The 26,988-nt window shown below is 39.2% G+C and overlaps 1 protein-coding gene and 1 pseudogene across 2 annotated transcripts; both read right to left on the bottom strand.

Moving 5' to 3' along the window:
• Positions 1–5,682: 5,682 nt before the first annotated feature.
• On the bottom strand, positions 5,683–6,261 carry LOC115964372. The gene has a single exon (XM_031083698.1). It carries the CDS (start codon positions 6,259–6,261, stop codon positions 5,683–5,685), a length of 579 nt encoding a protein of 192 aa, XP_030939558.1.
• Positions 6,262–13,860: 7,599 nt separating this feature from the next.
• Positions 13,861–26,779, bottom strand: LOC115963417 (annotated as a pseudogene). Its single transcript, XR_004085820.1, has 3 exons — positions 26,405–26,779; positions 14,987–15,772; positions 13,861–14,772 (listed from the first exon to the last, which is right to left on the bottom strand). The product of XR_004085820.1 is annotated as a protein EDS1-like (transcript).
• Between the last annotated feature and the right edge of the window lie 209 nt (positions 26,780–26,988).

Here is a 26,988-nt window from a genome sequence, read left to right as displayed (position 1 = left end):
AGTATTTTTCTAGGAACCAAATTGTTGCAAGGATGGCAATTGAACCACCAGTGGAGTGTCCTGTGAACACTATTTGCTTCTTCCACCTAAATGAAATAATCATAATAAACCCAACTTTTGTTAGTTTGAAATGAGAAGTAATCTTATCAAAATGAAAAAAAAAAAATGATAAGTAATAGGGTCATGTTAACGGGTGCCCTTAGAACAATTGTTAATAAACAAGTTTAAAAAAAAATTTATACAATTTTTATGGGAAATTGAAAAAGTTGTCAGATTATTATTTGCTTTTTTTTTTTCCCCATAAAAACTTTCCTAAAATGGTTCACTAACAAATGAATTTCTAGTAATATAGAAAGAATAAACATTAGTACTTTTAAGTTAATTTAAAAAAATAAAAATCATATAATCTGTTTAATAAAATTTGCATAGAACATTTTTAAAATTTTATTAAACAAATTATATGATTTTTATTTTTTTTAAATTAACTTAAAAATACTAATGTTTATTCTTTCTATATTACTAGAAATGCATTTGTTAGTGAACCATTTTAAGAAAGTTTTTATGGGAAAAGAAAAAAAAAAGCAAATAATATTTTGACAACCTTTTCAATTTATATTCTTATACTTTTTATACTCCTTATTAATTGATTTTTTATTTTACTTTTAACTCATTCAAAATTACTTGTTTGAATATCTTAAAATTATTCTTTTTAACTTCATACTCTTCATCTATAATGACTATATGTTGAACATTTTTATTTATATATTTTACTATGTATATTGTAAGGGCTGGGTTTGGATCCTGAGCCCAAAAGGTAGAAGGATTCAGGCCCAAATAACCCAATACAATAAATTTGTAGAGAGTGGGTTTAAAGACTAGGTTTCAATGGATCGAACAACGCGCATAGTGGATTAAAGATGGTAAGAAAGTAAATAAAAACAAACTTTGTGCAAAGAAAACCTTCCTCGACAAAATCCGAGGAGAGTGGTCCTTAAGTATATTTCTTTTAAACTTGGATACAATTTCAGTTCTTGTTGCTACAATGTTTTCTCTATAGATTCCCCATCCATCCCTAGAGGATCCCTCACATTATATATCCTTTTTTGGTTGATCCTGGCCCTTCATTTGTTGATTATGTAGGCCACTACTCTAATACTTGTCCCATCAGATGCCCTCCCTAGTCTTTTGTGAGTTGCGGCAACCAAGACAGCACTGTTCAAGGGTTTTCTCCACACAAATGCGGCCAGGGGGTTTGGTGAGGTGCAATAAATGTGGTGGCAGCTTCCATCCCTCCAATCACGTCAGGGCTAACCCTTTCTCTGAAGCTCTTCCTCCCTAGTGTGGCCCCCCTCTGGTCTTACCGTCCGAGTGCATGGACTCCTTGGCACTGTAATGCCTTCCTTGGCCATGGGTATGACACGTGGCACTATTACCTTATTTAAATTTCTGTACCCCACATATTTAATATATTTATATATATATATATATGTATGTATGTATGTATGTATATACATTTGGTCATCTTAGATTATGAAGTACCCTGAACATAACATTGATTTTTGTCATCTTAGATTATGAATCACCCTAAACATAACATTGATTTTTGTATACTTCAACTTTAACATTAGTTTTAACCCAAAAAAAAAAAATTAATGACACTGTGCCTGCCAATAATATAATTAACAGGCTTTGCCTATTTTTGGGCTCACAATCTATTTAGATTGTGGGCTTTGGTTTTCCTATTATAGGTAGTCCTTTGCCTGGGGACCTAGTTGCACACTCCTTTTTCACAAAACTATCCCTCTTTTCTCACAAAGCTGCTCCTTTCTCTCCTAGTATAGTTCCTCTTTTCTCTTCCTATTCTCTCCAGAATTGCCAATCCCCACTTCTCAATCCATTCTCCTATTTATAGCATGAGAGGAGTGGAGGTGTTATGATTACTTCTTTACTCGTGTGGATGGGGGTCCAATTCCAGCGTTACTAAGTGGATGTTCCGTCGGGAAAGGTGGTAATGGCATTGGAATTGATTCCCACTTACAAAAGACAGCTTGGCAGCGATATTCCCGAAGGCACTATCGGGCAGTTGAGTACAGGGTGTTTTCGAGCAACGATACCCCCGACCAGGTTAAAGACGATCGGGAGGGGCTTACTTTTGTTATCCAAGACAGTGTAGTCTTATTCCAACTCTTGGGCCCAGATTGGCCCCTAGAACAAACCTTCAGTTTCCTGTAGCCCGAGGGAATGGACCAACAATATCTAGCCCATACTGCGCAAAGGGCCAGGGGCTACTAATAGGATTTAAGCTCCCTGTTGGCTGGTGGATAATCGAAGTGTGCTTCTGATATTGCTCACACTTCCGTGCATATTCGGTAGCATCCTTTTGCATTTGTGGCCACCAAAATCCCTGAGTCATTGCTTAGTGAGCCAATGAATGTCCCTCCACGTGACTACTGCACAATCCCTCATGTAGCTCGGTCAGGAGTTCTTCAATCTTGCTGGGGTGCAAACACTGTAGGTAAGGCCCCTCAAAAGATCTTCGGTCCAGCTTACGATCAGCTGATAACCAATACTGAGCAGCTGCCTGGCGTACTTTTTCTGCTTCCTTTTCATCAGCAAGCACTTGGTCCTCGGCTAAAAAGTCGATGATTGGATCCATCCAACATGGTTCAGCTGTTGTCACTAGTGAAACACTTCCCTTTGCATTAATACTCGGTTCTGTTACCAACTCCACTTTGATTAATCGAGGAATTTCCTCGGTTGATGATGACGCCAATGTGGCTAAAGAGTCAGCATGCCAGTTCTGCCCCCCGGCCACCTGAACCACTCTTACACTCAGAAAGTGGTCCATAGTCTACTTTACCAACCACAAGTACTTCATCATCCGGGGATCCTTGGCCTTAAAGCTTCCCTACACCTGATTAACCACCAATCGAGAGTCCGAGTAGACCTCCACTTCCTTAGCACCTAGATCTGAAAAAACTCTCAATCCGGCAAGCAAGGCCTCATACTCGGTTTCGTTATTAGAGACTTAAAGCCTAACCTAAAGGAATGCTCCAATTTTATTCCTTCTGGAGTGATGAATATGATTCCAGCCCCGGCTCCTAGTGCACACCATCCACAAATACCTTCCATGGGATTACCTTTATAGGGCAAACTATCTCCATCCCCCATCTTGGGGAAAACTCTGCAACGAAATCGGCCAGAACCTGACCCTTCACTGAGCTACTAGGCCTATACCTAATGTCAAAAGAGCCTCGTCGAGTTCCCTACTTAGCTATTCTTCCAGTAAAATCGGATCTCTTCAACAATGACTGTAAATGATACTCAGTTAATATGTAGACAATATGAGCCTGAAAGTAATGGGGTAGCTTCCTCGTAGTGTGAATTAATGCTAATACCAACTTCTCCAGAGGCAAATACCTTGTTTCGGCATCAACCAAGGTTTTGCTGATATAGTATATTAGTTGTTGTACACCTTGATCTCTTAGCAGCACGGCATTCACGGCATGTTCGGACACTGAGAGATACATGTATAAGTCCTATCTAGGGTCTGGGGCTATTAGTATAGGGGCTCGCACCAAATATTCTTTCAAATCCTGAAAAGCCTTTTCACACTCATCATTTCATTGGAATCCCTTCCATTTTTTCAAAAGTTGGTAAAATGGACGGCATCGATTGACAAATTTGGAAATAAACTGGTTAAGGGCAACTAACATGCTGGTCAGTACTTGAACTTCCTTTGGATTGCTCGGTGGTTTGTGGTGTTTTACTGCTTCAATTTGATCGGGGTTGACTTCTATTCCTCGATTCGTGATCAAATACTCCAGGAACTTGCCAGCCCCACTTCGAAAGCACATTTATCAACATTGAGGCGCAACTTGTGCCGTCGAAGTACTTCGAACACCTCTTTAAGATCGTTAATATGTTGTGTCTCTCGTTTTCTTTTTACCACAATATCATCAATGTACGCCTCAACTGTGCACCCAATTTTATCCCTAAACATTCTCGTCATCATTCGTTGATATGTGGCTCCAACATTCTTTAACCCAAATGGCATCACGATATAATGGTAATTAGCATAAGGGGAAATGAATGCCTTCTTCTCCTAATCCTTGATAGCTAGGGCAATCTGATGATAACCCTGAAAAGTGTCCAGAAAGCTCATCCTTGGGTGTCCATAGGTGGCATCTACTAGCTGATCAATTTTTGACATGGGAAATGGATCCTTTGGACATGCTCGGTTTTTAAAGGCCATTCTTCTTTTTTACCACCAGTATTTAAAGCCACTCTAGAAAGAATATCTCCTTTATAGCCCCGGCTTCCTTTAATCTCTTGACCTCTTGCCTGATAGTTTTGACGTGCTCCTTAATCGATCTCTTCGGCTTCTGCTTCTTGGGAGGGTACAATGGGTCCACGTTGAGCTTGTGAATTATGAATTTAGGGTCCACCCCGAGCACCTCATACGGGCTCCAAGCGAACACGTCTACATTCTGCACAAGAAACAAGAGCATTTCCAACCTCTCTTTGTCCTTCACACTTACTCCTATCAGAAAACTCTTGTCATCATCCGGTATTATCCTTACTCTTACTAAGTCCTCGGCACAGCTAGCCCCCACTTCCTCTTGGGGTTCTTGTAATTGCTATAAGGGAGCCTCCTCGGTTGACTCCTTTTGTTTGATTCACTGGTCAACTGTGGCTACCAAACACTGCCTGGCCACTTGCTGATTACCCTTCACTATAGCAATTCCTTGCTCGGTGCAGAATTTGACCTTCACATGCAGGGTGGACGGTACTGCCCCCATTGCATGAATCCACGACCTTACAAGGATTGCCGTGTACGGAGAAAACGAAGCGACCACTATGAATGTTACCATCACCTCCTTACCTTCCATATTCACAAGAAGTGAAATTTGCCTTTTTGGGATCACCATCCAACCATCAAACCCCATCAGGGGCATATCGTACTTGGAGAGATCTTCATTCTTTAAGTCAAGCCCCCTGAACAGGTTGGGATACATCATCTCGGCATCATAACCCTAATCTATTAATACCCTCTTTACTATGAAACCATTTATTCGGGTTGTAACCACCAAAGTATCATCGTGTGGTTGAATCGTGCCCTCCAGATCGTCGTCATTAAAGGCAATGGGCTCTCAAGTGTACTTCAACTTCTTTTCAGAGGGTTGCTCACCCGTGCAACTTTTTGAGGGTACCACAGCCAGTACCCCCCTCCTCTTGGACACCTGAGTGCCCCTTGGAGCTGCGTGGATGACTTCTATTACTCCCAGTGGGGGTGGGAGAGGATTCCCTCGAGGCTGAGCACCTTGCCCAGCTTCCTGATTCCTAGGGTCTACCACGAACTCTTTCAAATATCCCACCTTCACCAATTGCTCTAAATGATCTTTTAACACTCTGCATTGTTTAGTGGTATGCCCCTTATCTCTATAGTAAGTATAATACAAGTTCTGATTTCTCTTTGACGGGTCTCCCCCCATCTTATTTGGCCACCAAAAATATGGCTCATTTTTAATCCGATCCACAATCCTATGCACCAGCTCCTTGAATGTCACATTCACTTTCCCCTCCTGTGCACCTAGCTCCTAAATCCTCAAATCCTTCCGAGGCCTTGACTAAAAATCCCCTCTACCGTGGTTGGATTATGATTAAAGCCTTGCCCTTGTTCTACTGCCAGTCATCCTCTAAACTTTTATATTCTTCAATGCACCTCATCAACTGCCTCATATCTTCGGGTGGTCTCCTCGTCAACGAGTCTCGCAATTTAGAATCCTCGGGCAATCCCAACTGAAAAGTACTCGTCGTGATTTTTTCATTGCTTCCGCCAATCTTGTTGTACAACTTCCAATAGCGGTTAGCGTAGCTATGAAGGGTTTCCCCAGCTCCTATTTTCATTGATAGCAATGCGTCCACGGGTTGCGGAACTCGGCTGCAGGTCATAAACTGGACGCTAAACTCTTGAATCAGCTCAGCAAAACTGTGAATTGAGCCTTTCCTTAATCCATTGAACCACCTTAAGGCGGTGGGCCCAAGACTCAAGGGAAATACCTTACACATTAGTGCATCATTATAAGTATGTAAGGACATCATCTGAATATAATGGCTTACGTGTTCTACCGGGTTAGTTTTCCCATCATAAGAGTTGAACGGTGGCCACGTAAATTTGCTTGGCATAGGGGCCCGTTCAATGTCACTCGAGAACGGCGATCTAGCAGCTTGGCGTAATGCATGGCTCATGGCATCCATAGTAGCATTCCAAGGTTGTCGCTCCTTTGGGGAAACCGAGTCCCGGTCCGCATATTCCCATGAACGATCCCAGTGTCATTGGGAACCGGATCGATGGGACCTTGCTCCGTAGCGACCTCTTATACTTACCGACCCTTCTTCACGTTCCTTGTGGTCTCTCTTCCAACATCTACCTCTTGCTTCCAACTCCAAGTCCCTTACCAACCTATACAAATGCTCCAGCTCCTAATTCCTTCATTCTAGTTCCTTGTCCTTTCTATCAAAACGATTGCGCCCCAAAACACCGAACATTGTCCTTTACGTTTGAAACGACCCTTCTCCAAGGCCTGACTGCTCTTCCTCCTGCTCATACGCCCTATCTTCACGTCCTTCTACCTTCTTTCCAGCCAAGTGGATCCCTAAGAAGGCCTTCCAGAGCCACTTTCAGCATAACTCCCTGATTGACCTCCAGACATTTTCCCGTGCACATCTCAACAGAACCACAACTTTGTAGGAGATTGCCACAGACAGTGCCAATTGTGCGCGCCAAAAATATAATTAACGAGCTCCACCTATTTTTTAGGATCACAATCTATTTATATTGTGGGCTTTGGTTTTCCTACTATGGGTAGTCCTTTACCCGGGGACCCAGTTGCACACTCCTGTTTCACAAAACTATCCCTCTTTTCTCACAGAGTTGCTCCTTTCTCTCCTAGTATAGTTCCTCTTTTCTCTTCCTATTCTCTCTAGAATTGCCAACCCCCACTTCTCAATCCATTCTCCTATTTATAGCATGAGAGGAGTGGAGATGTTATGATTACTTCCTTACTCGTGTGGATGGGGGTCCAATTTCATTGTTGCTAAGTGGATGTTCTGTCGGGAAAGGTGGTAATGGCATTGGAACTGATTTCCACTTCCAAAAGACCACTCGGCAGCGATATTCCCGAAGGCACTACCGGGCAGTCGAGTACAGGGTGTTTCCGAGCAACGATACCCCTAATCAGGTTAAAGACGATTGGGAAGGGCTTGCTTTTGGTATCCATGACAGTGTAGTCTCATTCCAGCTCCTAGGCCTAGATTGGCCCCTGAGGTGTTTGGATCGAGGTTGTAGATCCAATGAGGACGGGGTGATGTATTAGGCTGCCAAGTAGCCATAAACCCCCAAAGTTTGACTAGCATTGATTGGATCATATGCAGAAACAATCCATTTAAACACTTGAACCGGTCTAGGTGTCAGGTCACCAAGTTTTCAGTCCAACTAACTAGTTCAGTCCAAGTTTAATAACTTACTTACTCAAACCATTTGTATCTGTAAATGTAAAATGGCATAAATGTAACATTTTGGCGAAACAACCCAAAAAATTACCCACATCAATTTGTCCACAATCATGCATATCTTGTCCACATCTACAATACTTAAGTAAATTTACACAGCTAAAGTTCATGTGTAAAGACATATTTTATACATTTCTCAATTCATGATTGCGTGTGTTTGAGTAATGTGGATGTTTTAAAAAAGTGGTTATGTGAATAAGGAATGAATATTTTTATTGAAATGTTTTTAGAATAGTCTAACATGAGTGTCTTTGAAAGATGATTGTATAATAATAAAAAAAAAAAAAAAAAAAAATTTCATACTAACATCGATAAGAATTCTGATGTGAATGCTATTTTACGTTTTAAATGCAGCAATACTATAGTTCTTATTGTGCACTTGGAAAAGGTAGGATTGGCCCACATGACACGTTGAGAAAATGTTTGGTGGAATTGCATTTTTTTTTTTTTTTTTTTGAGAAAGAAGATCGAACTTATCAATTAAGAAAGGCCATTTAAATCGGCTTGAAGTACATGGATAATATTTGGTGGTACATCCTCTATTCAGACTTGCATTTGAGATAAAGAACTTGCCCGTCTGAGAGTGAGCTATAGTATTACAATGCCTACGAACATGAGAATAATGTATTTTTGAAAAACAAGAGGCGAGATACTGAATGTCTTTTACTATGTGGCCAAAGTTTGACAGAGAGTGAGAGCTGTTTTCCAAGGCTGAGATGAGTATTTGTGAATCGCCTTCCAATATTATTTGGTGAAAACCTGTCACCAGTGCCAGTTTTAAGGCCCTCCGTGCTGCCATAGCTCCCACTTCAATAGCTGTAAAAGGGAGCATGGTTTTTTGCGAGAGAGAGACCATGACCTGTCCCTCTTCATTGCGAATAAACACACCCAAACCCGCACTGTTTTCTGCTGTAAACAGAGCACCATCAAAGTTTACTTTGTAAGTATTACGATCTGGAGCTTGCCAACTGGTAGGTGGTCAGCCCACTGGGGTTATGGAGGAGTTGTAGAGTTTGAATTCACGCAGCCTTTCTTTTGACTGAGACAGCAGCTCGCCGAGTGAGACTGCAGGTTTTCCGAGGCAAAGATTATTTCTCTGGTTCCAGCTGATCGCCCACGCCACCATGGAGAACAGCGCAGGGTCCCTATTATCTGCAAAAACACAACCCATTAGATCAATAAACGATGTTGTTTGTTGGAGGCTACTGTGATTCCAGAGATCAACTTTTGTCCACAGGTCTAATAGCTTCTGACAGTGATACAATGCATGGACCACATCTTCCTTTTGCTTTCGGCATTGCTCACAGAGGTCCTCACTGATAATTTTCCGCTTCATCAAGTTCGTTGCATTTGTAAATCACTAAATCCCCAAAATTTCACTGAAATGATATAATCCAAGCTACGGTAGGAAATGGACAATGGACAGGGCACCTATCACACTATTAGGCTGTAGAAGATCGATTTCGGTGTAACAATAGCAACACACCCCCCCCCCCCCCCCCCCCCCCCACTTAGCCAATGTCTAAATAGAACCTACATGGAGGATAAATAAAAGGGATAAAAATTATAGGCACTCTCTCTCTCCTGTAAAATTATTTGCATTCAAAAGATTTGTGTCATTCGCTCTTCATTTTTTTTTTTAAATTTTAAAACCTTCACAGCATTAGAATTGGGAAAAAGAAAGTTTTCCATAAAGGCATAACCAATGTTTTCCTCCCAATGAAAACAGAAATAAAATTGCAGGCATTTTTTATATTCAAAAAAATTAAATTAAAAAAAAACACGTGGGGCTTTATCATTCATGGAAGAGGATAAAATCAATCAGTTTTTCTATGAAATTCAAATGCAAGAATTGGATGGTTAAAAAAAGGAAGAGTGGTAAACAAAATATATCCAAGAAAAATACGGAAGATTATAAGATGTATTAAAAAATATATATATATATATATTTTTTTTTTAACTTAGAGTCTTAGAATTGATATGTGTTATCTTTAGCATAAATATTATTATTGAATTAGTCTTAGAGCATTGGCACACCAAACACTAAAAGGCCTTCCACACATCAAATTTTCTAAATGTTAAAATTTTTAGCATTGATGAATACAATTTCAATTTTAGAACAATATGAACATAAATTGTAAAAAATTTATTGTTTTTTTATTCTAGTTTTCTCTCTCTCTTGTTTGTTTTTTTGATTTCCCTCATCACTCTCGGCTTCTCTTCCCCTCATTTTCACCCAACCTCTCCTTCTTCCTCTCTTACTCTCACCCTACCTCTCCTCTCTTTCTCTCTCACTCACACTCTCAACCTTGCCAAGCTCGCCACCTTCCCACACCATGCCTCCATAGTGCCCTATTGTCGGATCTCTCTCTTGATCAATGAGTAATGGGTTTTAATTCTGGGTTTTTTTTTTTGGGTTGTTGTTGTGACTAATTTTGGTGGGTTTTAATTCAGGTTTGTTTATGTGTGTGTGTGTGTGTGTGTTTTTTTTTTTTTTTTTTTTTTTTTTTTTTTTTTTTTTTTTTTTGGTTTGGGTTTTTTTTTTTTTTTTTGGGTGTAGTGGCTAATTTTGGTGGTCTTGGTGGTTCCAATTGTGGTAATGGGTTCGAATTTGTGGGTTCTGATTTGGAGGTAGGTTTGGATGTTGTTCACTAGGTTTTTGCATTTGGGTTTTTATTTTTATTTTTTGTATTTTTGTAGAATCATGGTGGTGGTGGTGGTGGTTATGGGTGGCGGTCACGACGATGGATTGGGTGCTAGGTTCAGAGAGTAGAGAGAAGAGAGATGGTGGATGACTTTTGGTTTGGCGTAGAGAGAGAGAGAGAGAGAGAGAGAGAGAGAGAGAGAGGAGTTTTTGGAGAAATTAAATTGATTTTTTATTAGTTGTTTATATTTTATTTAATGTGTTGTATGGAAGAATAGAAGATGTGATGTAGGGTGTAATGTTAAAATAGAAAAATTGGGTTTTGTTGTGTTAAATTGGCATTTGGCATAACAATTGATGCTAGTGCTTAACAGTGTTAGGGATAGCATAGCAATTACATTAACTATCAATTGACTTGCAAGTCAAAGCATGGTTTTGAAACCCAGACTGAATCGTACGGTTCAATTGGGAAAACCTCGAATTAGCCATTTTTATGGTTTGTTTAACATGAAGAACCGTTCCATGCAAAAAAAGCAGTGAACCGTACAGATCGCGGTCCGACTGCCCGGTTCTGTGAATTGTGACTGGTTTAGGTGGTTCACACGGGTCCTTTGTTTCAAGCCTTAAACGGCACCATTTTGGACTCTCTTCCCTGTTCTTTTTCCTATACGACGTTGTTTGGACTTTGGAATTGGATCACTCTCTCAAACAAGAAACCCTTGCCTTACTCTCTCAATCACTCTTGAGCTCTCTACCTCTCTCTCTCACTCTCATTACATCTCTCATCTTTGCCTCTCTCCCTCGTCACCGTCGGCCACCACATCCTCAACCCAAAATGTAGCTTGCCTCTCTCTCTGGGCTCTCTGCCTCTTTCCCTCGTCGCCGTCGGCCACCACAGACCTCAGCCCAGAATGCAGCTTGCCTTACTCTCTGAACTCTCTGCCTCTCTCCCTCGTCGCTGTCGACCACCACAGACCTCAGCCCAAATCGCAGCTCGCCTCACTCTCATCTTTGCCTCTCTCCCTTGTTGCTGTCGGCCACCGCACTCTCATCTGTGAAAGTTGATCAGGTAAAATAATCTATGAACATTAAAAGTTGTGAACATCAATCTTTTACTTGTGAAAGTTGTGATTTATTCTTGTTTTTTTCTCGCTAAATCTGTGAACATCAAAAGTACATAAGTTTGGTAATTTAAAAATGTTATAGATTCACAAAATTTGCCTTTGCATTGAGTTTAAGATATTTGGGATATTTGCTACTGATGGTCATCAATTCGTTTTTCGTAGACTTGCATTGAGTGTAATTTACAAGATCAATTATATTATGTGATAATTGCATGTGAGAGTATATATATGTTTGTGTTTGTGAATATATATAGCTATAGGTGGATTGTCAACTATGTATTTGGATATTTGGGGTGATGGGTCTGTTGTAAAAAATTGGCAAATTTCAAAAATTGTATGAAGTTGTGAATTTGTGATTCTTTGACTATATGACTCTGTGTATATTAGTTTGTCAATTTGACTCTATGTATGAAGTTGTGATTCTTTGACTATTTGTATTTCAAAAATTGATGGGTCTATGAGTGTTTAACTGGTTGTTGATGTTGATTAATATTAGTTTATGTTGTGTTATGAATGATGGAAGTTATGGGTAGCTGATGCTCCAAACTTGCAAAAATTGGCAATTAGAATCCTTAGCCAAACTTCCGGCTCTTCTGGATGTGAGTGTAATTGGAGTTTATTTGAACAAATACATTCTAAGAGGAGAAATAGGTTGGAGCATCAAAGGCTCAATGATCTTGTGTTTGTTCATCAAAACTTGCGATTGAGACATAGGTAACTAAATGCTATATCTTGTTATTGTATTAATTTTTAGGAAGTCATTTATATAATGTAATTGTTAGTTACTAATTATGTTCAAATTCCAATAATGAGCATGACATTTTATGATGCAGGCTTTACAACAAAAAGTTTAATTTTGACCCCATTGATTATGCAAGTATCGACAAAACTGATTTTTGGGTATTTGTGGAAGAGGAAGACCCATATCTAGGATATGAAGAGTTAATTGGAGAATGCAATTTATGAAGAGGGTGCATATCCAACAAGTGCAGAGCCTTCTTCTAATACCGAAGGTTAGTTTATATGTAAACAATTTGATAAGCTATAGTGATTTTTCTTTTATTCTTTTCAAACTTGTGTAAACATGAAGTTCATATTTCCTTTTATTTTGTTAAAACTTGTGTGTAGATGATAGCAGTGAGGTTGAAGGAGTTGATTTGGGGAACATTTGGACAAACAATAAGCCCTCCTCCTAGATTTACAGGGAATGATGATGATCATAATGACTTTCATGACATTGATGATTTATGATCATAATAATTTTGTTTGAACTTTGAACTTTGAGATTCTATTTTGTATTTTAGAGATAATTTCTATGTCTTTTTGTAAGACAGTGTGTAACTTGGAGTTTGAAGTTCTATTTTGTTTTTTAGAAATCAGTTTTATATATTTTTGTAAGAAACAATGTGTAATGGATTACACATTGTTACTGTGAAGTGGTTAGTTCTATGAAAGTCATTGTTATTGTGAAACCTACTATTGGTGGATTACTTTCAAACCTTGGGATAGACCAAGGGCTAGATGATATAAAAGATTTGCTTGGTGAAACACTCATCTTGGAGCTTAGTTAAATCCTTGGTGAATTAGACTATTTTAGTTATTTTTTCTATTTTTTATTAATTTAATATTTTTACATATATTTAAAATAATTATAAAATTAATTATGACGTTATCATGGTTCAACCCCGGTTCAACCTCGGTTCGACTTCAAAAACCTTGAACCTCTTTCTTTTACGGTTCAATGAATGGTCCGGGTTTCAAAATCATGAGTCAAAGCTTGTGATGTTGGAATTAATTTAATGCAAGTAAGTTTCCATCTCATTGAATACAAGTTTTCATGCAATCACTTCCTTTCCATCTCATTGAATATTAATTAGCCTAAGCTAAAAGTCTTGTTACTTAATTGACACTTTTCCATATGCAAAATGCTTAGGGAGTTTAAAGGTGGAAAGGAAAATATGGTAGTATGAATTGTGAATTATCAGAGGATAGCTGTCCTCCTTTTGCTAAGTGTGGAGGTGCGATAATCAAAATTGGGATTAAGTAGGGTAAATTTTGGTTTTCATGCATTTTTTTTTTTTTTTTGAGGGGAGTTTTCATGCATGTTATATACGGCCAAATAACAATTTTTATCTTCTGAAAATAATGACATCATGTTCGTATATTTTTATGTTGTAATCTTATTATGTATTTATCGGATGAATTAATTTATGCTCAAATACGAGTTTTATTCACATTTTAATATGGCATATAACTTTGTTAGCCAAACCCATTAGAGAGGGGTGCCTGAAGTTTGTTAGCATTCTCAATTTCTTGTTTTATTTTTTGGATAAAATATAGTAGCATGGTCCACGAAATTTTCAGTGAATATAAGAAACGAGTGGCACTTTTCAATATGTAGGAGGAATCACAAGAACACTATAGTGTTACCAATCAATCAAATAGTGATGCCACCTTGAGGTTGGAATTGGATGGTGGTTCTGTTGAATAAGTTTTTTCCCAATTTAATGTGCATGAATTCATTACAAGGATGAGCATATACAAAAGACAGAATTTCTCTTTAGGTAATGATTAAATTTTATTGAAACAAGAAATATGTTACAAACAACCACACAAACTCTTGATTAAAAAAAAACTCACACACAATCAACCAGCTGAGCAATTGCAGGCCGTTGATAGTAGCCAATTAAGAAATCAACATGCTAGACACTCGTAATCTTGAATCCTTCTATATCTTTAATGCAAGATGCTAACTTGTGCGGTTCAGGTTGTTTTTTCCACCATACCACAAAGGTGGAATTCTCCATCAACACATCTTTATCCAACCCTTTGTCATTGATCCATTTCTTTGCTTGTTCTTCTAGTTGCAAAACCTTATCTTTGAATGGTGCAAACCCTTCTTTGCTGCTAGTTTTAATGCGCAGCTCCTCTACATCGGCCCAAAAGCATGATTCTCCACAAGATCCAGCAGGCATCCTCTGGAGCATGCTCAAGCCATCTTTGTGTGCACCTGTAACGTGTTGGCCTGCCCTTTTCCGTATAAGGTCCGCTAACATCGTACTTCAAGTGTCTATAGAAGTTGGCAATATCTAAGGGCTCAACAAGGCGGCGGTACTTTGTTCCAAGATCTATCCACTCCTTCTCACCCTCAAATGCATCCGGGAGGTCATACCTTCTTAACATTTCAATAATTTCATCCCATATACCTGCTAACTCAAGTCTCTTCACATTAGCCTCGAAATCCTCGGTGGATTTTTGAATCTTGAAGGCATCATAATAACCTAGGCCTTGACGCCCACAACTCAATTTGTAGTCTTCTAGGTATTTCATTGCTATATCTGCCTTCTTGAGATCGATGCTGTTCTTATTTCCAATTTTCCGCTTCTCTAACTCTCCAGCAGCACAAAGACACAATCTAGCTCTTGTGCTCTAGAACACGTCACACAGGAAATAAGCACAAAGAAAAGACTAAGAAAATTCTTTGGTGAGTTGTACTCTAAATTCAACATATTTTCTAGCATTGAAATTCTTTTTTTATTCTCTTTGTATAGTCTATTGCAAGTCATGTTTAATTACTTTTTGATAAGAGATTGATTTCAAGATTTCGGAATTTGTTGAAACAAGCAAAGGAAATAGAACTTACCAAGCCAAGGTCCTTCAAGGCTGCATTAATTGTTGTAATATCACTACTTGTAGTTGTAGAGTCTGCAGATAATGGAAGTTTTTCCAATGACTCCAACAAAACCGCATCTAGCTTATTGAAGCAGTCTTTCAATTCATTCCCATAGCCGAAATGTTGTTGAAGACTTCTTTGGGCAACATCCAGACATTCTGCTTCATTGTCCAACAGAGAGGAGTAAAACAGTAGTTGCAAAATAGCATCTGGGTTACTCAAGATAACCAGTTTTCTATTCCTAGTGCAGAAGACAAATGTTCCAAAGGGCTTGTAAGGGCTTAATATTGTGAAGTTTGTCATGGTTTCCAATAGCAGGTTTGTGTTCCCCATGAGGCTGCAAGCAGCATGGCTTGCCATAGACGATGCATTCTTCATTACATTCGTATAGAAATTCGAAGCCTCCGGGGGTGTGTTAGGGAATGCACGGGTGGATTTTGGATTAAGAAACTGGAGAATTGGCTGAAATTCTTGTTTAATTGATGAGATAGGAGCAAGCAAGATCCGTGGGACAATGTCATATCTCATGACAAAATGAATGAAGTATGGAGCCCATTTCTCACGCCTAAGAGCATGGGAAAATATATGGTTACCGGTTAGAGGACATCCAAAAGTCAGACAGAGAGGTGAGGCTGCTAAGGCATCTGATCTCCGGTATTTTTCCAGAAACCAAATTGTTGCGAGGGTGGCAACTGAACCACCAGTGGAGTGTCCTGTGAACACTATTTGCTTCTTCTCATTCTTAGCCTTTTCCACCTGAATGATATAATCATATTCAGTCACATCAGTTTTTATTTTTTGCTTTTTATTTTTTATTTTATTTTATTTTATTTTATTTTATTTTTTTAATTTTTAATTTTTTTAAATTTTATCTATACTATCTCTAAAAAGGATTCCTATATTTAGATTGGACTTTTTTGTGGTTTAAAAATACCCCTAAACTTTAGGTTTAACAAGAAAAAAAACTTGAGGACAACTCGGTAAAAATATATCTCTAACTCCTTTTAAAATGCCTACAAAATAGTACACTCTCCAACCAAAACAAACAAAAAAAACAAAATTATCCATTTTTTTTTTAAAAGGAAAATTATAACACTAGACTTTAAAAAAAAAAGAAAAAGAAAAAAAAAAAGCCTTTTGAAACTATCCATGTTCCTAGCCAAATAAAGCTGAATCCTATAATTACTTAGAGTCTGTTTGGGATCTATTTATTTTGCTAAAATTGAAATTTTTTTGCTAAAAATACTATAAATAAAGGTAAAAGTTAGCTGAAATAATATAGTAGGACTTATGAATAGTACTAAAAAGTACAGTTGGGCCCATAAATAATAGCAAAAATAAGCTGAATAGTAAAATAAATTGGTAAAAATAATTTTTACCAAATAAACTTTTAGAGCTATTAAAAAGACAATCAAAGAAGAGTTTTACTGTAAAGGCAAGATGCAATTGGCAAATCAATAAAAATAGTAGGATACATATGCGTGACCAAATATGGAACACAAAGAGTCCGTTTGGATACAGTTGAAAACTGAAAATGAAAACTGAAAAACACTGTAGCAAAATAATTTTTAAATGTGTGAATAGTACCGTAGGACCTATTTTAATGAAAAAGTTGCTGAAAAGTGAAATTTGTGGGTCTGTGAACAGTGCACGGTGTGCACTGATTGGCTGAAAAAGTCAAACTTTGAGGTTACTGTTCATGCACAGTACATGAACAGTAGTCGTAACAGCCCTAAAACGCGTGAAAAAAAAAATGGAAAAACACATACGCAAACGTTTCAACCGAATCCAAACGTACTCTTAAGAATTTTTTGACTTGGAAAAATTGAGTCACATTGGTATTCTCGAATGAGTTTGGTACTGTCTCAATTAAGAAGACTTTGACTCAGCAACAATAAATGAGGATATTATATAAAGACCTGGCCTCTACTCTGTTGGAACTGAATTTTTGTTCAATTGGGTTATATTTATTATAAAACTTTTATAGGTGTTGTAATTTGTAATGAATAAACTTTCAATGCCGTTAAAATGGCTTTTGTTCATGGTTTTTGTTCTTTCTCTATACTGATATGTGTTTTGTCAGTTAGAAGAAAGAAAACAACAGGTACTTCGATAATACAATAACAATAAAGAACATGCAAATCTAGGTCAAAAAAATATAAATAGAAGTTAAGCACTTACATGAAAAATACAAAAAACACTGAGTTATCTTGATGGAAATCCAAGCAATTACTCAATCAAATCAAATACAAACGAGCGATGAGGGATTAAGGGCATGTTTGATAGTGATGTTCAAACAACAATTTTAAGTGTTTAAACACTAAACACTATGGGCCAAAAAAAAAAAAGGGGTTGGTAGTGATGTTTTATTTTGGGTGTTTGAGTTACAATTCTCAAATCAAGGTGTTTAAAACATGTATTTTGAAAACTCATTTATATTAGTTTTTTTTTTTTTTTTAATTTTTAAGTAATATTGTTGTGGGGCTAGAGAATTTGTGATCCCGGCCCACTTTCCATTAGGGCCCAAGGCCCACGCCGAGGAGAGGTATTGCCGAGGACATGCAACGAAAGCCCAAATGGCCTAGAGATATAGCCGAGGACGACCCTGTCCTCGGCATCCCAAAATCTAGAAGGAAGGAACGGCACGCCATCAAAGGCAGCCCCTAGAGCGCTCCCAGAAGAAAGGGCGAGTACAGTGTAGGAGCGGTTCAAGGAAAAGCTGTCACTTTCGCATTGAATGCGCCAACAAACGTCTTGGCCACATTAATGGGAAAAGACCCCTGAACAGTGTGGTTTCGGTTATTGCAACTAATAGAAAATAGGGGAAGGCGGCTGATGGGACAAGCACTTGAGTAGTTATCTGCTTGATCAACAGATGGAAGGTCAGGATCAACTGAGGGGGGCTATATAATGTAAGAATTCATCCACGGGAAAAGGGGGGTGGGGAAAGAGCATTATGTATCGTCTCTTGGACCATGGTAACCTAGCAAGAAAAGAATAATAAGAACATTAAACTCCTTGGACGAGGTCCAATGACCGGAGCCACTCAGGCTATGTCGGGGAGAAAGTCTTCTTGGATACGCTCAGTTTACCTCCATGCGATTATCATGAACACTATGACTAACTACTGTCCGTTTACCAAGGCCTAACCTTTTAGCCTATTCTCTACAAATTTTATTATTTGGGCCTTTGACGTTCGAACCCAATACACCAATTTGGGGTCGTTACAAATTGAGTCCTTACAATTGGCGTCGTCTGTGGGAAGGCTTGTGCGTTGGGGCAGGTGGCGGTTAGTCATGGTAGGATCAAGCCCCTGTCAACAAGGATCCCTCGAAAGAAGTAGCTTTGGTAGCGGTGCAAGCTATGCGAAAGCCCCTCCATCATTTCCAGCAGCACGCGGTTGTTGCCCTAACACAGCTTCCACTCAGGGCCACACTTCGAAGTGCCAGTGGCACGGGCAATTCTAGGGGCTTCTAACATCAAGTCTATGCCCCACATCTTTGTCAAGGGGCTAATCCTCACGGGTCCAGTAGCCCGATTCACCGAATTCCTATAAGTTTTGGACAGAACCAAGGTCTTGCATGGTCCTCGGACTTAAACCTATGGGGAAACCAACTACTCTGAGAAAATATAAGTTTTGGACAAAACCAAGGTCTTGCATGGTCCTCGGACTCAAACCTATGGGGAAACTAGACACTCCAAGAAAATCTAAGTACCAGACATGGCCTAAGAACATGCTTAGCACCTCAGATGATGCCTTTAGCTCCTTAGAAGTATGTCTAGACGCAAATTCAACACCCCATGGGCGCGGGTAAGTAAGAATTCTGGGATGTAATTCCAAATATATCATATGCACAACCATTCATACATGTTAAGATAATTAATTCAAAGACCATGAGATTCACAGCAATAGTAAACGTCGACAAGGGCAACGAACATATAATTTAAAGGAAAAGGGAATTTCATACATTTGGTTAAAGAGTTTAGTTACAAGCAAATTCCAAAGTCCTCAAAAACAAAAGGGAAACTAATTAACAGCTAAACTAAAAACAAATACAAAAGTTGGCCAGGGCCCCTATTTCTTCAATTTTGTTTTGGCCACTTCCTAGGGAGGCTAAGCAGGATTAGCCTCGGGACCCTGAAAGGCATCCCTCTCCTGGGGAAGCCGAGTAGGATTAGCCTCAAGGCCCTCGGAGACATCAGCAAGGGGAATGGCCTGAAGGGGCTGAACTAAGAGGGCCGACTCCTCGGCATCAGAGATTTGAGCACTGGCTGTGGACTTGGCAGCCTCTTGGGGCATCTCAAGATTCAGATCTCCAGGTGTTTTTGTCGCCCCATGAAGCTCTCCTTCCTTAGTCGACTCGTTAGGAGTGAGAACGAGCTGAGCAGCTTCCGGTTGAGTAGCCTCAGTATCTTGTGGAGCACTCATAGCCTCGGAGTTGGTGGAGGCAGTCTCACGAATGGCTGGAGGATAGTACACCTTCTTTGCCTTCCACAGGTCGGACGAAGCCTCCACCCTAGCTCGTTTGAGGGCTTCATTCCAAACCTGAGAGCAGTATAGCCTGCATACACCAGGGATTTGAGCTTTAAGGGTGGCCTGGGTATCGACCACCCCTGCATCATAAGCCTCCTCCTCGACCTTGTCCTTGGAGGTCTCGGCCTCCGTCTTGGCAAACTCAGTCTCTGTCTTAGCCCTCACAGCTTCATCCCTGGCCCATTCAGCGACGCCCTTAGCCCTCTCTGCCTCAGTCAGTTTCTTCTTTAATCACCGATCTGCTCCTTGGCTATCTCCAATTGCTCCTCGACGGCAAGCAGGCGCCTCCTCTGGTCCTCGGCCTGTTTTTGGGCACCGTCCAGGCCTGCCTCAGCACTATCCCTGGCCTTGGTCATCTCCTTCAAGTCTTCCCTGGCCTTCGCAAGATCAGCCTCAGAATTTTTAAGGGTTCGCGCAGCCTCTATACGCTTATTACGCTCAAGTTCTGCGGACTTACTTTGCCCCTTAGCCTCATTCTCCAGCCTATAGGTGGCCTGAACGGCCTGCCAATCGAAACAAACGCATTATGAATGAAAATCTAGGAGCAAAGGTCGACGGAGTCATAGATATTAGGAGCCTTACCATGTCCAAGTACCTTTTCATGCTGAGGAAAACCTCTTGCATCCTCATATTTTTCAACTCGGTCATATCAGTGGGGAGCAGCAGGGTCCTCTCCAACGCGTCGGCCACATAAGCGCCTTCGCAGTCTTGGAAGCTCCTTATGGATGCATCTTCCATCAGAGGCTTCCCGTGGAGCATTGGGACAGGAAGCCAAGCATTAGGCGCGGATTGGGCATCGACCCCTTTCCCCTGGCCTTGATGCCCAATCTTTAACTGTTTTTGAGCTCGCGGGGCTACGTCCTCCTCTCGAGAGGAGTGGAATTTCCCCCCGTCCATTGGCTCCTTACCCTTGGAACTCCTCTTCCTCTTTGGGTCGGTGGGCTCAGGCCGAGGAGGCAGAGTGGATTGGAGAGAGGCAGGAAGTTTGGGTCAAGGAGATTGTGACTGTGACCAGGAAGGAGAAGACCTAGTCTAGACAGGCTGGGGCTGTGGTGGGGGAGTTGGAACACTGGATTGCGACCTTCCTTGTACACCCTTCCCCGGCTGGCCCTCAAGCAGGTCGAACAAGCTGGTCGAGGGCTTCCTCTTGACACCCATCTCCGCCCGAGAAGATGTTCCCACTGAAAACAGTTTCGCCTCGGACAAGTCAGGGTCACCCAGGTCACCGGAAGGATCCTCGGATGGATCAGCCTGATCAAATACACCGAGCCCCTCTTCAGACAGACCTAAATCACCCTCGTCCTCCGCTGCTTGGTTGGACGGAGAAGAGCCTGCCAACGGGATGCCCTTCGGGATAGGAGATCCTTCAGAGATAAAAAACCCATGCTCGACTATAGTGATTTTCTGAAGCCAAGGATCGTTAGCTCTAATCATGTGCTTCAGGGTGGCAAATGACTTCTGGATGGGATCATACCCTAAGATTTTGTGAGTGGCTCTGACTTGACCATCCTCTTCGTTTACAAAAACCGCTGCCTTGAGAATGGTCTCCAAATCCTCCCGGTTGATCAGATGAAAGTGTCGGTGAAAGGCGTGTGGATCTGCAAAAAGAAGGCACGTTCATAGTTAGTAATCGAATCACACAAAATTAAGACGGCGTAAAAGATTGGCCCCTTCCTACTCTCTACACCCCACCTGGTTCCCCCTCCACAATTGGGCAAGAAAGGTCATCGTGCCACTCCCCAGATACAATAAGAAAGTCCTTGTTCAATCCTTTGCTGAACTCGGGGAGGCACTGGATTAGCCGAACTTTGTCGTCTTTCGTCTTCATGTAGTAGGATTTGCCCCTCAAATGTTGGAGGTTGTAGCACCAGTTTATGTTATAATGGGTTAATCTTAGCCCCATTTTTTCGTTTAAGGCGTCCATACAACCCAGGATCCTAAACACATTAGTAGCGCACTAGGTGGGAGCTAATCAGAAATGCCTAAGGTAACTCTTCATTACCGGCCCCATGGGGATTCTCACACCCCCTTCTATAAAGGCGAGGAGGGGAATTACCACCTCGCCCGTTCTTCTCTTAAGATGCCACTCCCCCTCCTTGCAGTACCTCAAACCCACATTGGGAAGTATCCTATAGTCGGCGATAAACTTTTCCATCGCCTCTTCAGTCTCAACCAACTCTCTTAATTTGACAATCTTTAGAAACTGCTAAATAGACTCAAGGGATGACGGGAGAAGGAGAGGAACAGGAGAAAAATAAACCCAAAAGAGAGAAAGCACGAGTTAGTAAGAGCAGAAAACTTACAAAAAGGAGGAAAAGTTCCTCGAATGGGCTTTTTATGCTGAAGAGAGGCTTGAGTTTGGATGGAAGTTTGACTGAACCCAGGATATGTGCGCCAGAACTCTTAAGTGCGAAAGTGAAGAGACAAATCATTTCTAAAGATTATTTATACCTCCTATTAAAAGTAACTTTGCGGATTTTCCCGCCTATAAAGGTAGGGAAATCTCCACCGTTGGATTACCATCGCACCGTTAAATGTGGGGAGCACAGAGCCGCTCGCATTTAATGAAGACGCGCTTCACATGCTAAGGCGCTAGGAACGTGTCTCGGGCAGACGAAGAGGCTCTGGTACTGATAGATGACAAGGATTGACAAGCCATGACAGAGACCTGATGTCATCAAAACCCTCCTCTCCGTCTGAGGAGCCAGACAGTAGGATTTTGAGGGGCTATTATGGGGCCAGAGAATTTGTGATCCCGACCCACTTTCCATTAGGGCCCAAGGCCCGCGCCGAGGAGAAGTGTTGCCGAGGACATGCAACAAAAGCCCAAATGGCCTAGAGATATAGCCGAGGACGACCCTGTCCTCGGCATCCCAAAATCTAGAAGGAAGTAATGGCACGCCATCAAAGGCAACCCCCAGAGCACTCCTAGAAGAAAGGGCGAGTACAGTGTAGGAGTGGTTCAAGGAAAAGCTGTCACCTTCGCATTGAATGCGCTAACAAACGTCTTGGCCACATTAATGGGAAGACCCCTGAACAGTGTGGCTTCGGTTATTGCAACTAACAGAAAGTGGGGGAAGGCGGTTGACGGGATAAGCACTCCAGTAGTTACCTGCCTGATCAATAGATGGAAGGTCAGGATCAACTGAGGGAGGCTATATAATATAAGAATTCATCCACGGGAAAAGGGGGAGGGGGGGGAAAGAGCATTATGTATCGTCTCTTGGACCATGGTAATCTAGCAAGAAAAGAATAATAAGAACATTAAACTCCTCGGATGAGGTCCAATGACCAGAGCCACTCAGGCCATGCCGGGGAGAAAGTCTTCTTGGATACGCTCAGTTCAACTTCGTACGATCATCATGAACACCATGACTAACTACTGTCCGTTCACCAAGGCCTAGCCTTTTAGCCCATTCTCTACAAATTTTATTGTTTGGGCCTTTGACGTTCGAACCCAATACACCAATTTGGGGTCGTTACAAATTGAGTCCTTACAATTGCTAAATGGCCTTTTTTTAAAATAAGTTGAAAATAATAATGGCCATGACAAAACCAAACTCTTTCTACTTTTTTTTTTCACGGGTCTGCCTCTTTGTCCTTCTCTTTTCTTTTTCCCCCCCTTTTCTTTTACTGTACAATCATCACTTTTAAAAAAACACATACACATACTCCTTGAAAGAGAGAGAAAAACCCTTTATGAAGCCTTCCAATATTACAAAATGGTATCTTATCACAACATTCCTTAAACAATACTAAAAAATGTTTTTTTTTTTTTTGGTGCAATAAACCCACCTTCTGTTAGTTTGAAATATTAAGTAATATAGAGAGAATAAACTTTTAGTACTTTTGAGTTAATTTAAAATAAATTTATATAATGTATTTAATAAAAATCAAGGCTTGTATAAAAAAATTTAAAATTTTAGAGTACATTCTTATAATTTTAATACTTCTTATTAATTTATTTTTTATTTTACTTTTTAAGTCATCAAAATAACTTTTTTGAATATCTTAAAATTACTCTTTTAACTTCATCTATTAATGACTATATATTTATTATTTTTATTCATATCTTTTACTATATATTTAAAGTATACTTTACTTTTAGTCATCTATACTTCTATACTATTAATAATAGGATTCCATGTTTGAGTTTCAACTTTCAATATTTTACGTACTAAAATAAACTCACAAAAATTTTTAAAATCTCTAAAATACCCTTATCTTTTAGCTAAATAATTTTAAATTAAAAAATACAAATTGGTTAAAAGAGTAATCTATTGTTCCTAAGTTTTAGGCTTTTTTCTTTATCTTCTTCACTCAACCTAAATCTTAAGACACTATCTCTATCTCATTTTTAACATTATTCTACGTTACATTACCTTTTTTCTTAAAAAAAGAAATATACAAATAGTTAGAAGTATTATATATCACTTTTAAACATTATAGCACTAAAAAAAAATTAAAATTAAAATAAAAAAGAGTATTATTGCACGCACTTTACATGTGTGATGAGTCGTCTTAAATAACGAAGTACCTTAAACATAATAATGATTATATTATACTTCAACTCTAACATTAGACACAAAAATAAATTGACACCAAGCACAAAAAAATAAATTCTCTATTTTACCATATTTTTACAAACTGTTGTTATGGCCAATTTCTTACTGGTTCTCATCAGGGCCCATCAATAACATCACCTCTTTTATTTACGAATAATCACTTATCACATCAACAATTTATGAAAGTTTTTGTATAAAGTTTGTATCTCTAGCATTTTGCCAAAAGTGGATGATTTAAAAAAAAAAAAAAAAAAAAAAAAAAAAAAAAAAAAAAAAAAAAACCTTGATTGTGGTAAGATTAATGCCACAACTAGGCTTGTACACGATGCGGTGTAGCTGGTTATGAGAGTGTTTTTAGCATTGCACCTATAAGGTGCGGTTTCCCCAAGTGCTTGAATTCACCTCACCAGTGGAGTAGTAAAACCGGTTTGCACAAGGTGAGGTGCAAGATACCGGTTCGGTGTGGTTAGTTCGGTGAATTCCTCAATTTTCTTAAAATCCAGACATGGCATTTAACACTCCCAAACCATAACATAATCATTAGATAACCCAAATATTCTGCACAAAAAAAAAAAAAAAAAATTACACGAAAGAAAACAAACAAAATATGCACAAATTCACAATCTCTCTAAAAAATATACCATTTCAAATAAATAAATAAATAAATAAATAACCTAAACCTAAATCATAAAAGATGAAACAAAACTATCAAAGGCAAATAGATTAACAAACTTGATAGAACAAGGGCGAGGGGAGAGGGTGAAACTCCAAGAACAATGACATGGGTGAAACTCCAAGAACAAAGCATCAAGTAGTAGAGAATGGTGATAGACTGACAGCAAGTGGTGGAGGCTGAAGAGGAAGGGGAGAGAGAGGAGAGGTAGAGATGCTTGAGTAAGAAAGACTAACGGGAAGAGAGAGAGATAGAGAGGCAGTGAACTGATTGGGATGGGGATAAAATATATTTAGGGTTTATAAAATGACAACGTTACAATATATATATATATATATATATATATATATTTTTTTTTAAATTTTAAATCTAATACCAAAACGATGTCGTTTTGGAACTAATATTAAAATTAATATCAGGCTCAAACGGCATTGTTTTGGTATTGTAGAGTTAAAATTTAAAACCCTACTTCTTATCTCATTCTCTCTTGCGCCATTTCCCCTTCTTCCTCATCCTTCCTTACCTCTCTCAAAGTCTCACCTTCTCTCTGCTGAAAGTCTTAAACCTACAGTAACTACATATATAAATTATACAGCATATAAATATATATATATATATATATATATATACACTACATATATAAATTATACAACATATAAAAAAAATATATATATATATATACACACACACCGGTGCGGTGTAGTTTCTCATCAGAGTGAAAAATGGTCGTCGATCGCCGCATCGGCTGCCTTTGGTATGCTTAGATCTTTGCCGACCACCTCTCCGAGCATCTACGGTGGAGCTTTGAATCGATTAGATCGGTTTGGCACCAATCGGTTTCATTGGTGCCGGTCAAATCCTGAACAAGCCTAGCTACAGCCACACTTTTGGAGTAAAATTATAGAGATACACACTTTTAGTCATCCAAAAGTGTGGTTGTAGCATTAATCTTACCACAATCCTTTTCTTTATTTTTTTTCTTTTTCTTTTTTTTTTTACTCCTCCAATTTTGGCAATTCAATTGCCACAATTGAGTTTATATATATATATATATATATATATCCTCCCCTTTTGGCAAAATGCTAGAGATACAAATGTTTTTACAAAAACTTTCATAAACTGTTGATATGATAAGTAATTATTGGTAAATAAAAAAAATGATATTATTAGTGGGCCCTAATGAAAATCAGTAAAAAATTGGCCATAAAAACAGTTTGTAAAAAATATGGTAAAATAGTGGATGGCCGTAGTATTACTCTTGCCACAGTTTAGTTTTCTTTTTTTAATCCTCCAATTTCGGTAATTCAATTGCCACAATTCAATTTTTTTTTTGGCCATATCATTGCCGAAATTCATTTTTCTCTCTCTCACATCGGTCACATCATTTCTGTCTCCTCTCTCCTACTTTTTCTTAGAATTTTGACAATGGTATTGTCCAAATTCGCTTCTCTCCTCATTTCACCAAATAAATTTGAACAGTACCCATATCACAAATAAACTTCAGTTTTTATAATATTCAGCCAAAAGACTCATCAAAAAAAGTAGAAACAAGCAAGTGGTCAAGAAATTTTGAAATTAAAAAAAAAAAAATTAGAGAGAGAGAGAGAGAGATGTACCTCATTTCTGAAATCTCGGTTCCTCGAGATTTTGTCAACAAATCTCTGTAGAAAGGCTTTGTTGACCTTGGCATGTTCATCAATGCCTATACTTCTAAGAGAAGGAAACAAATCAAGATTGATCTTGGTTTCTCCAAAAGGTTCTCCATCATACCAGTCATTTTCAGACCAATATCCAGGAAAGCTAAAGATTACATATGATGAACCACCAGTCTTCTCAAGAATATATGACTTTTGTGAAGATTTGCTGTGAGCTTTCACTGCAAGAGAGCAAGCCTTTTGGATTAGGTCTGTATTGATTTCTTTGTTTTCTCCAACCTTTAAACTAGCCATTCTTCTTGCTCTTTCTTAAGTTAGAGCTTGAAGCAAGGAAGTAGTTTGTTTATACTGCAAAATGCAAATACCCTTTAGCTTTTATGCAGATTATAACGTGAATATTGGATTAAAAAAATTATTGACCAAGACTTGCTTTAATTTTTATTTTTTTATTTTTGGCTGATTAAACAACGTCATAGACCAAGACTTTGTACCAAAATACAAAAAGGCCAAGACTTTGCCAAAAGGTGATCGGAGACTTGGGGCTA

The sequence above is a fragment of the Quercus lobata genome, chromosome 10, assembly GCF_001633185.2.
Source record: "Quercus lobata isolate SW786 chromosome 10, ValleyOak3.0 Primary Assembly, whole genome shotgun sequence".
NCBI classification, from domain to species: Eukaryota; Viridiplantae; Streptophyta; class Magnoliopsida; order Fagales; family Fagaceae; genus Quercus; species Quercus lobata.
The sequence above is the reverse complement of the archived record's forward strand: the minus strand, read 5'-3'. Positions and strand labels throughout refer to the sequence as shown.

Excerpts from the sequence above, each read along its gene's own strand:
- LOC115964372 (XM_031083698.1), bottom strand. The coding sequence starts at position 6,261 with ATGGATGCCATGAGCCATGCATTACGCCAAGCTGCTAGATCGCCGTTC.